General features: G+C 41.9%; 1 protein-coding gene across 2 annotated transcripts in view; it reads right to left on the reverse strand.

Moving 5' to 3' along the window:
- Positions 1 to 1,346: 1,346 nt before the first annotated feature.
- The window catches only part of SEMA6B (semaphorin 6B), a 536,302-nt gene continuing 525,107 nt past the window's right edge, over positions 1,347 to 12,541 (reverse strand). For both annotated transcript variants that reach the window (XM_063915087.1, XM_063915079.1), the window contains 2 exons: positions 4,384 to 4,442; positions 1,347 to 4,291 (listed from right to left, as the gene is read on the reverse strand). In XM_063915087.1, coding sequence (XP_063771157.1) covers positions 3,219 to 4,291; positions 4,384 to 4,442 — 1,132 coding nt within the window. In that variant the 3' untranslated portion in view covers positions 1,347 to 3,218. The remainder of the gene's footprint in view (positions 4,292 to 4,383; positions 4,443 to 12,541) is intronic.

Below are 12,541 nucleotides of genomic sequence, written 5' to 3' on the forward strand. Positions count from 1 at the left end.
TGCACATTTCAAGGTAATGGCCGACAAGGCAAAGGCCATTAAAGATAAAGATGCCACCGTGGTGGTGTTCTTTACATGTTCTTTACTCAGGCTATATGCCGGAGGTGCCGCATATGCCCTGATGTTTTCAGGCATAAGCACAGGCTCTGGGTCGGTCAGTATCCAGCTTAGTGAAGCTAGTAGTGATTCAGCAAGATGATTAGATTAGAAAGGTTGCTATACCTTGTTCCTCGGTGTGGGGAACCAAGACACCTGCTCCTGGCAGTGTGGTTCTTCAATTTATGTTTGAGCTGCCTTGGCTTGGTGTTATGGAGCACATGGCATGAAAAAAATTCCACATAGGCATCTTCCTTCGCGTAGGCTATTAGAAGTTTCAGATCCAGAGGAGGAAGAGGGTGAACTTAAAAAGGATGCCATTGTTCCGGCCAGTGAAGAACTGGGGGGGAAATGTACTAATGGTGTATTTTGGTCAATTTTGCATTTTTTGTGATAAAGTCACAATTTTGCTGATCGCAATTTTACTAAGGACCAAATTATATGGAAACCACATGTTGACTTTGCATTCCAAATTGCAACAAATCACCATCAGAACAATTATTGTTAAAATAACATTGGTACCAATAGAAATCGTGAACTTACTAAGTATCATTTTTGTGAAATCACTTAAAATCATACCAAAATTGCATCCCAATGCACCAAATCAATGCACTTGCTTTTAGCAAGCATGTTTGGTGCATAGCCTGCACGGATCAGAGAGATCTGTGCAGGCTTTTGTGGTTTAAGTATAATAATGAGTTAATAAAAAAAAAAAGGCAGTGTGGGATCCCACCCAAAAGAAAAACCAGCACTGGGCTCGGTGAGCTGGTTCAAGAAATATGAGGGGGGAGGGCATTGGGGTCCCTTGCATTTCATTGAACTAGCACTGGGCTCACTGGTTCTGGAAATATGGGGGGAAAATGCGCATGGGTACCCCGTAGTTCCATCAACCAGCACCTGTCTCTAACTAGTGTGTGTGTGTGTGGGGGGGGGGGGGAGGGGGGGGAGGGTAGCCTCACACCCAGGGGACATGCTTGTTGGGGTCCTTCTTCTCCAGGGCACCTGAGGCTTGGGCTGGAGCACAGGGATATCCCTCGCACCCCTGGGTGATGGGTGCAGAGTTGATAGCATTCACGTAAAGGTAGAATAATATTGTCTTTTACAAGAGGGCTACAGGTCCCAGCAAGCCTCCCCTGCATGTTGGTACTTGGAGAACAACAAGTACCAACATGCTAGGCATTAAGGGCCCACTGGTACCTATAGTCCCCCTGTAAAATAAATATTAAAATATAGACCGTATACACACACCATTGACAGCATAACTTTAATAAACACACTCACATGGCAGTGACATGTAAATCATCAAGGAGGTACAAGGAGCATGGGAGCAATGGCGGAGATGGCCCAAATTCTTTTTGGGCTGAAGCATTTGTCCCAGCACTCTCAGCAGGATTAATACCAGGAGTGCAAAATTGGAAAGCGGACTTCCTTAGCAGAACAACATTCTCCAAGGGAGTTCGGTTTCCATCCAGAGGTCTTCTAACAGTTGGTTTCAGAAGTGGGGCCTTCTGTAGGTGTAGCTCATGGCCTCTCAACACAACTTTAAGGTTTCACAGTTTTGTGCAAGATCCGTGGACTTGGTGGCTTTTGCAGTGGATGCCATGACTGTTCTGTGGTATTTATATCTGCCTTATCCATTTACCCCGATCCCAAAGTTGCCTTGTGTACTCAAGTGGATCAGAGATTAATGGGTGACCGTAATCTTAGTGGCTCAGACTGGCCACACAGGTCGCGGTACGCCGACATTCTCACAAAAGTCAGTAGGTCCCGGGTGGAGTCTTCCACTACATCCAGACCTGCAGCTACATGTCCTGTTTCTGCACAAGGTCCTTCTTCGGTGGGCTTTATTGGATTGGCTTTTTAAGACCGAGTTTCAACCAGTCCATGCATTTTTTACCATTTTCCTGGTTTTGCCTCCGGTGACACCCAGTTTGGGCATACAGTTCTCAGGTCAGGCAGCTGACCATTAGTTTAAGTGTCTGCTCCTTGGTCCCCATCCGTAAGAGAAAATGATTCAAGGGTAATTTACCAAAAATCTTCTTTTTCTTATCTAGTTTAAGAAATAGTGCTACTGCTCTAAAATGCTGAAATGAATACAAATTGAATAACAAAACATCTATATATAAGGTCTAAGGAAGGATCTTACAAAGCTGATTTAAGTAATGAAATCAGTATAATAGAGCTATGTTTACAAATGAATTTCTATAAACTACTGAAAATACAACAAAATATCTTCTTAGCCACAGATAAAGTTGCTTCAATGAGGGCATGGATTTGATAGTTTTGAATATGAAGTACGGTAAGTTTATTTTGAATTGGTGTGTGAATCAGTGCAGCATATATAATCGAAGTGATGTTAAATTGTAAATTTTAAATATTTTTCAGAGCTTAGTAAATACATTGCTGCTGCATAAGTAAATTACATCCAACTTTTTTCTAAACAGCCCATTGAGCCTGTGATTTAAGCAGATTGTTCACCTATAGAACAGGCAATATACAATAAAATAATTGTTTAAGGTATTACCCATTAATTACGCTGTCTTTACCTACACACACGCTCTGCCCTCATTCCTAGTTCACACACATTCATGCAGAATTGTTACTCTTTCACAATATTCTTAAAAAAAAACAAATATTAATAAAAGATGGATCTGTACATACTGTGCTTGGCTGATAAGGGAACAGATATTCCCCATTCATTAAGGACAAGCCCTAAATATATTCAGAGCTCTTGCAAGGAAAAATAAATGCTGGAATCTATTAATGTCATATAAGACCAGACTCAATATTTTTTTCTCAGCAAACTGATGCTATATTTCTGAGTTTTTAAAGAATAGGTACTGGAGACCACTGTATATTGATCAGACACTTGGCTCAGGTTCACCAGCCATTTTGCAACTTTTCTAGTAAAGATAAGTAAAAACGTGAAATACTGTACTGGTGACTGCTTTTACTTTGTTTGTAAGTCCAGTGCTTAGAAAGGTTTTCTATCTTTGGAGTGTGGCCATACATTTTACTTCCGCTAATAAAAATTTAAAATGTAAAAGTTGTCATGGCTCTTTATGCAGACTCAATCCAAATTTGGAATACTGCAAATGATGTTCTTGGTATTTAGGTACATATTATTGGGCATTGGATGTATGTGGCATTCCAAACTGCAACATTAGCTTAAAGTCTGATCCAGGAGGCAAACTCTGAGGGTTTGCTGGGTGCATGTACATTTTATCAGATGGCCTCAGCCAGTTCTCCCCACTATTAAAAGTCAGATTTCTTTTCAGGTGGGACAGCTGTGGAGGAGTACCATGGGAAGATTGTTGAAAAAAACTTTCACATGTGGGTGAAGAAACCACTCGTCTATGCTCTCTAGAAGACCAATGGTAATGTAAATAATGGGGGTTATGTCCATGTGAAGGATGATGGTTAATTTTCTCTCCATACTGGGTTACATACTCTTGTATGTGTTTGGACAGAAAGTTGGGATTGCTCCTGTGTTGAGGTAAATATTGATTCTCATCCACATGTATGGGCAAAAAACAAGATTCCTTCCCATGATGTGGACCGTAGCAAGAGTTCTTACTATGATGATGTAAATAACGTAAATTTTCTGCATGCTGGGCTAAATATCGAGACTCATCTTCTTTTAAAGGTAAGTAGTGGGAATCTTCCCTGTGCAATGGTGTATAGTGGGAATCCTCTCCATGGGGGTAGAAGCAATGTGGCTCTTGTGAGTCATATTGTCCATCTGTGGGTAAACTGGAAGCTGCAAATTGGTGGTTGTCTGTGTGCAATAAACTAGTGGATGAATCTCGCATCGAGTGATTGATGTAGTCTTGGGAAAAAAACATCCTCTTCTGCTGTTGAGGAGTCTGTTCTGGAGTCAGCGGAATACCAGTGTGCTCCTTACTGTGGCCAGGGCTCCAACCATGTTGTTTTAAAGATGTGAGGAGAGGATTATGATCTGGATGGTCTAACGCTCTACTTCTGCTCACACTGGTAACAGAATCCTCTGGAATGAGGCCATTGTCTTTTTCTTTGTGTTTACACTGTGTCTTTCTTCTTTGCTGTGAGCTCAGCAAACATACACCTAGCCCAGACAATACTGCACCCACAACAAAGGATGCCACAGTGGAAACCACCAGCATGTTGACAGACACTTCAACACCTTCATGCTCCATGAAACTCTGAGTGACCAAACCTTAGGAAAAAGAAATTTGAAATTAAATGTAAAGCTAACTAGGTCAGTACAGCAACAGAGAAAGCTTAATAACATATATAAAAAAAACTAACCTTCACAATCTCCAAGTTGAGATATTTGTTCTCCACCAAGGTCCTGCTCATAACGAACCCTGGAACATATTATTGCAAGTTAGCAAATACATTTCTATCAAATATAGTGGGCCTCATTTATGATGCACAAATGCAGAAAAGGTGAGTGCACACTGCTCTTTGGAGTTGCCAAATGCACCCAGATTACCATTAAAATATATCCATTTAAAAAGCAGAGGAGCAGAAGTTTGCATCAACCAATGGTAAAAGCTGTGTGGAGTGATGATATAGAGAGAATAATTACACCCTTGCATACAGTTTTGTATGCAAGTAGAGCAGAAACAAGATTTCATTTTCAGCATACTTATTTAAGTGACATAAAATTGTGCCTAGGATGCATTTAAGGGTCATGGAGAATATGACTGGATAAGGGTTCCTGGGTGTGGATGTGAGAGAGAAGTGAGGGCTCCATCCACAAGGTCCATTTCGGGTCTTTAGGCCTTCAGCTTGAGAGCAGGCTATTTCGTTTCTGCACCTGTAAAATGGCTGATAAAAGCTGTGTCAGGGCTTTGCTCAGTGTCTCCTCACTATCTGGGGCAACAGGCAGGTACTTATCCATCATGCAATACCATTATGGAGGCATCTGATTGGCTCCAAATTTATTCTACAGCAGGACAATGACACCAAACATACAGCCAATATCATTAAGAACTATCTTCAGCGTAAAGAAGAACAAAGTATCGTGGAAGTGATGATCTGGCCCCCACAAAGCCCTGATCTCAACATCATCAATTCTATCTGGGATTACATGAAGAGAAAGAAGGATTTGAGAAAGATTACATCCACAGAAGATATGTGCTTAGTACTCCAAGATGTTTGGAACAACCTACTGAGTTCCTTCAAAAACTGTGTGCAAGTGTACCTAGGGGTGGTCTTCAGGTTGCCGACTGTCGGGATACCGGCATAACGACAGTTTTTCTCCCTCGTCGGGGTCCACGACCCCTCTGGAGGAAGAATAAATAGAGTGGTAGCGCGCCACCGTGCCCACAGCGTGGCGAGCGCAGCGAGCCTGCAAGGGGCTCATTTGCGCTCGCCACGCTGTTGGTATGCCGGCGGTCGGGCTTCCGGCGCCGGTATGCTGGTCGCCGGGAGCCCGGCCGCCAGCATACCATACCACACCCGTACCTAGAAGAATTTATGGTTTTGAAGGCAAAGGGTGGTCACACCAAATATTGATTTGATTTAGAGTTCTTTTCTGTTCATTCTCTATGCATTTTGTTAATTGATAAAAATAAACTATTAACATTTCTATTTTTGAAAGCATTTTAACTTTGCAGCATTTTTTCCACACCTGCCTAAAACCTTTGCACAGTACTGTATACATATACACAACTTGGGAAGAACAATGTACAGCAGTAAAGTAAAACAGTGAGTAGTTTATTAACTGCAGTTTGGCAGGCCACTACATGCCAAGTGTCAGGTCTTATATCAAAGCAGGTTACAGTACAATATGAAGCAGTCACAGTATTAAGTATACAACTCCAGCCCACAGCCGACGTACATTAAATCAGTGGACCTTCCTAGTCCAGGCACCCTGATGCTAACCACAACCCCCAGCCTATCGCGTGGCCGACTTGTTTAGCACCAGGAGCCCTAGACTCTGTTCCCAGCAGAGGTTTAAGCCAAGATTTCAGGTGATGCTGATTACCTGCCTGTTCTACTCAGCAAGCTGCAAAACCTGTACCAGACCTAAAAAACACATTATACCTAGGTTGTCAGATGGTATGTCCCAACTCCCTCTGTGTCTGAGAACAACCCTGGGCCCACCTACCCAGTTGTGACTCATCATTACACTGGTGTTATCTATAATGGGTGCAAGGTGTGCTGTGCCCACACATCCTGCACCCATTTAACTATACTCACCTCTCCATCAGCCCGGCGCTTGCTGCAGAGTAGCAAATATCACTTGGAAAAGTTCCACAGCGGCTATTTTCTGGTGATTCACACATGTGCAATAGAGATGTCCCCTGGAACGCAGCGAGGGCGCCATGTTCCCGGTGACCTGTGCATGCACAGTAGACTCTGGTACAATGCTAGATTCCTCTGCACCGCCAAAGGGGAAGGGGGCCCAATCGGAGAGTGCACAGGAGCACTCTCATCTCTTGAAGCACCAAATAGAGTATTCAACCTGAAGTGCCCTGCTTATAAAATGGTACTGTAGAAAAAAGAAAAGCTAGCACATCTAAAGAAGAAAGCTTATTTATTAACCATAGTGAAAAGTATTTATAAGGCAGCAATCAATTGCATCCAATAAAGTACATGTCCAAACACTGCAACAAGCTAAGGCGACTTGACAACATCAATCAGCAGCATCATATTGTGAAGTACTTATCACAGTGTGAGGGTGATAGTGTATGGGGATCAGTACGAGATCCCGGAGGTCGGAATACTGAAACCAGAATCCCGACCGGCACAATCCCGACAGGGGGCTAGTGCAATGCAGCCCCTTGGAGGCTCGCTTCGAGCACACTAATTTATTCTCCCTCTATGGGTGTCGTAGACACCCACAGAGGGAGAATATGTCAGGATTGTGCCGGTCGGGATTCCGGTTTCAGTATTCCGACCGCTGGGATTCCGTCCGGCGGAATCTTGACCGCATCCCAGCGTACGACTTCTTCCTATGTAAACCACCCGACAGCCATTTTGGTGTGACACTAACACCTTTATCATGAGTATATAAAACACAATTCAGACAAGAAGGAAAGCCAATCTTGGTTGGAGGGGCGCTATTGGGGTGCGTTTCTAAATGTAGCTGCTGCCTAAATAAGATTAGTCACACCTAATTTAAAGATATACACAAAAATAAATAAAGGCAGCGCTAATCAATGAACAGATGGATTGTCTGTTAATAACACATTTCATATAAAAAAATTAAATTATTCATATGAAATACAGTAGGTTAAAAATTAATTCATAGGTAATACACTGTGAACATGAAAAGCTTCTAGTCACCATATACATTAAGCATACCACATCTCGCCTGTTCCTGATAGTTCACATAGGACCTTAAGTGTAGTAAGTGGACAATGGTTAATTTTTTAAGACCGACAGCGCAGTCCCGGGAACGGTAATCTCACTTCCCCCGCTGGAAGAATTGCAGTCCCAAAGTTAATGAATTTCAAAATCGGGAGTCCTCACCAGAATTGCAATGACTTTTAATAGGAGTCTGATCCTTTAAGATAGAAAAAGTCCAGCACTAGCTTGAGGGTCCAGTGATGGTTCAGGCGACAATTTGTCCTTTTAGTGGATTGGGGTGACGAAAGAAGCACACACCCTAGGTTGGACTTTTTCTGTCTTAAAGGATCGGACTCCTATTAAAAGTCATTGCAATTCTGATGAGGACTCCCCATTTTGAAATTCATAAACTTTAGGACTGCAATTCCTCCAGCGGTGGAAGTGAGATTACCGTTCCTGGGACTGCGCTGTCAGTTCTAAGAAATTTATTGGTGACATTGCAGATGGTATTGAGGAGAAAGTATGTTTTTTTGCAGAATGGACAAGAGTGTGGCAAATACAGTTTAATGCCAAAAAATGCAAAATCATGCACTTCGGTCTCAAAAATCTAAAGTCTAAATATAGTAATAATGGCACTATACTGGAAAAACTACTGAGGCGGAAAGAGATCTAGGAGTCACTATTTCAGGTGACTTAAAGGCAGGTAAGCAATGTAACAAGGCAATGAGGAAAGCTACTCAGATGCTTGGTAGCATAGGGAGAAGAAACTGCAGCAGAAAGAAAGAAGTAATAATGACACTGTATAGGTCATTGGTACACCCTCAACTGGAATACTGTGTCCAGTTCTGGAAGCTATATCTTCAGAAGGATATTGATACATTAGGGACAGTACAAAGAAAGACAACTAATATGGTGCATGGCCTACAGCACAAAACTTACCTGTAAAGACTAAAAGATCTTAACATATACAGGGGTCTATTCATGAAGCAGTGAAAGAGTGGAGAAGTGAGCCTGTGGAGAATTTGCCCATGGCAACCAATCAGCTGCTCCGTAAAATTGTATAGTATGCAAATGATAAATGTTACTTCAATGCTGACTGGTTGCCATGGGCAACTTCTCCACACTGTTCACTGCCTCATGAACAGACCCCATGGTATGGAGTAGTGAAGGGAAAGGGGGACATGATTGAAACTTTGAAATATATCAAGAGTTTTAACAAGGTACAGGAGTTAGGGCTGGCTCTACCATAAGGTAGCACCCCACTGAGTCTGCCTATCACAAAATTAAAAATGTTTCTGAAAGAAACATCCTTGTTGTACTTAATGCAAGTGGTGACTGTGGAACTTAAAAGTCACACTTTCATCTGAAGGGCTGGGAAGTGGTTGGGAGCAGTAGACTGAAGTTTTGCCTAGGGTGCTGAGAAACCTTGCACCGGCCCTGACAGGAGGGAAACATTCTTCAAAGGAAGAGAAGTATTAGAACATGAGGACATGCACTGAAACTGGAGGGACGTAGGTTCAGGGGAAACGTGAGGAAAAATTACTTCTCAGAAAGGGTAGTGGACAAGTGGAATTATGAGGAAAAACTTACAAGGTTAGATATGTTTACACTGGAAAAGAGACGGCTAAGAGGGGACATTATTAATATTTATAAATACATTAAGGGACAATAGAAGGACTTATCAGACAATCAAAAACAAAAACGCTACACAGGACATGAGGACACCCCCTGAGGCTAGAAGAAAATTTTTTTCCTACACAACGGAGGAAAGGATTCTTTAGAGTAAGAGCAGTAAGGATTTGGAATTCTCTACCAGAGGAGGTAGTAATGGTGGACTCACTAAATAAGATTCAAAATGGTTTGGATACATTTCTAACTGATAGAAAAACCCAAGGTTACAACATCTAAATGATATGATACAGATTGAACTCGATGGACATTTTGTCTTTTTTCAACCTCACCAACTATGTAACATTTTCAGTTTCAGGCACTACCCTTTTGACTTGCCACAGCTCCAAGGGTGTTTACCAAAATTATGGTGGTGATAGCAGCTCACCTACTTCGTCAGGGAATAAGGATTTTCCCATACCTAGACAACCTGCTAATCCTGGCACAATCCCAGGAAACCCTCCACTGCCATCTTCAATTAACAACTGCCTGCCTACAGGCTCATGGCTGGCTCATAAACTGGACAAAGTCCTCTAGTTCCATCCCAGTGGATGACTAGGGGCTGTATTGGATACCAGTCTTCAGAGAATCTTTCTTCCTCTAGACAAAATATCCATGATAAAGATGAGAATTCGCAGCTTGCTACACAATCGGAGAGTATACATTCATGCAGCAATACGGATTCTGGGATCAATGGTCTCGACATTCGACATGGTAGAATACATCCAGTTCCATTCAAGACCCCTTCAACATCTGATTCTCTCCAGATGGAATGGACAGCACCAGAAGATATAAAGTCAGACAATGACCCTTTTCACAGGAAGTTCGTCAGTCATTAGCCTGGTGGTTATAGACGTCTCCTCTAGACAAAAGTCGACCCTTTTGGATCTCAGACTGGGTGCTTATGGCAATGGACGCAAGTCTCCAAGTCTGGGGAGCAGTAATAGAGCAATACTCTCTCCAGGGGCTTTGGACCAAGGAGGAAAGTTGTCTGCCAATCAATGTCCTGGAACTTCGGGCCATCTATATGGCACTCACCCAAAAGACATGCTTTGTGGCAATCAGTTCAGATTCAGTCAAACAATGCCACTGCAGTAGCGTACCTCAATCATCAAGGAGACACTCACAGTTGGAGGGCTATGAGGGAGGCAAGCCACACATTAAGGTGGGCAGAACTTCATCATCCAGCTGTATCCGCAGTATTCATACCCGGAGTATTAAATTGGGAAGAGGACTCTCTCAGCCGGCACGTCATTCATGCAGGCAAATGGGCCTTGCACCCAGAAGTCTTTTAGGTTCTGGTAAACAAGTGGGGGAAGGGGATCTGATGGCTTCACGTCAGAACAACAAGGTACCTCCATACAGGTCAAGAACAAAGGATCCCAATGCAATCTTCATGGACGCCGTGTCCGTGAGATCGAAATTTCATCTGGCATATGTCTTAGGAACATAGTAACATAGTTTCTAAGGTTGAAAAAAGAGAATTAGTCTATCAAGTTCAGCCTGTTAGTGGTCTCCTACACTGTAACATTTTTAAGACTAATTTAACTGTGATAAATGTTTAGCCGTTACGTCAATTCCTTTTTTTATTTTTTTATTTTAATACTACAGTGCATGATTAGCCCACCATGACCCTGTATATCCTTATCCATTAGGAATTTATCTAGCCCACTGTTAAAAGCAATGACCAAGTCCGCCATTACTACTCTCTCAGGCAGGGAATTCCAAATACGTATTGTGCTTACTGTGAAGAAACCTTTCAGTCTCTGTGTGCAAAATCTCCTCTCCTCTAACCTAAGGAGGTGTCCACATGTCCTTTGTGATGATCTTACCATAAACACTTCCCCCGCTAGCTCTGTGTATTGACTCCTTATATATTTGTAAATACTAATCATGTCTCCTCTTCATCTCCTTTTTTCCAGTGTAAACATGCCAAGCCTAGCAAGACTTTCCTCGTATTCTAGCCTCTCCATCCCCTTAATCAATTTGGTCGCCCGTCTCTGAACCTTTTCTAGTTCCTGGATATCCTTTTTGTAGTATGGTGCCCATAATTGTGCACAGTTTTCAAGATGTGGCCTCACTAGTGATTTATATAATGGGAGTATTACAGTCTCATCCATTGTATTAATTCCCCGCATTATGCATGCTAATACCTTGTTCACCTTTTTTGCTGCATTCCTACTTTGGGTACTACTGCTCAGTTTGTTATCTATGTGGACACCTAAAGTCATTTTCCAGTACAGAATCCCCTAGTTTTTCCCCATTTTGGTATGTACAGTAGGTAGTATTTTTGTTCTTGCTACCAAAGTGCATTACCTTACATTTGTCTATATTAAACCTCATTCTCCATTTTGCTGGCCATGTTTCCAGTTTAAATAAGTCATTCTGTAGAGAATCAGCATCCTCCTCCAAATTTATGACCTTACACAGTCTGGTATCATCTGCAAAAATCTACACTGTGCTCTCTAGACCTACTACCAGATAATTTATGAAAATGTTGAACAATACAATACAGTCCAAGTTCAGACCCTTGTGGCACACCACTTAGTACTTCAGTCCAATTCGAAAAAGTTCCATTTACCACCACTCGCTGTTCCCTTTTAGCCAACCAGTTTCTAACCCAAGTGCATATTGTGCTCCCTAGCCCAAGTTCTCGTAATTTGTAGATAAGTCTCATGTGAAGTACTGTATCGAAAGCTTTAGCAAAGTCTAAAAAGATTACGTCTGCCTCTTTACCCTGATCTAGGTTCCACACTAACTGTTTCATAAAAGCCTATTAAGTTAGTTTGACATGATCTATCCTTCACAAATCCATGTTGGTTCCTTTTAATAACCTTATTGGTTTCAAGGAACTCCTGTATTCTATCCCTTAAATTACCTTCCAGTACTTTCCCCACTATGGATGTAAGACTAACTGGTCTATAATTACCTGGTTTAGATTTACTTCCCTGTTTAAATATCGGCACTACTTCCGCAATACACCAGTCTTTGGGGACCATGCCTGATGTAAGTGAGTCATTGAAAATCAAATATAGCTATATTGCTTATTCAGAGTGGAGCTTCATAAGAATCCTTGGGTGAATTCTGTCGGGACCAGGTCACTTCTTAATCTTAATTTTTCTTCATCAATCACAGATTACTTCCTCACTTAAATAAGCATTTAGCAGTGGGACATTATCATTGCTGAGGTTATGCGTCAATTCCGCCATCTGGTCCTCTTTTGTGAATACAGACGAGAAAAACTTGTTTAATTTTTCCGCTATGTCATTGTCGTCTTTGATTAGTATGCCCAACTTGCCTTTTACAGGGCCTATACTCTCTTTCTTTAATCTTTTGCTGTTCATCTACAGTATTTAAAAAAACTTTTTGGGGTGTGATTTACTTTGCTTTGCTACTAACTTTTCCGTTTCTATTTTAGACACTGATTTATTTCTTGCATATTTTGTTACAATCCTTATAGTACTGGAATGACTCCACCCTACCGTCCAATTTATAC

This window comes from Pseudophryne corroboree, chromosome 1 (genome assembly GCF_028390025.1).
Source record: "Pseudophryne corroboree isolate aPseCor3 chromosome 1, aPseCor3.hap2, whole genome shotgun sequence".
In the NCBI taxonomy this organism is placed as follows: Eukaryota; Metazoa; Chordata; class Amphibia; order Anura; family Myobatrachidae; genus Pseudophryne; species Pseudophryne corroboree.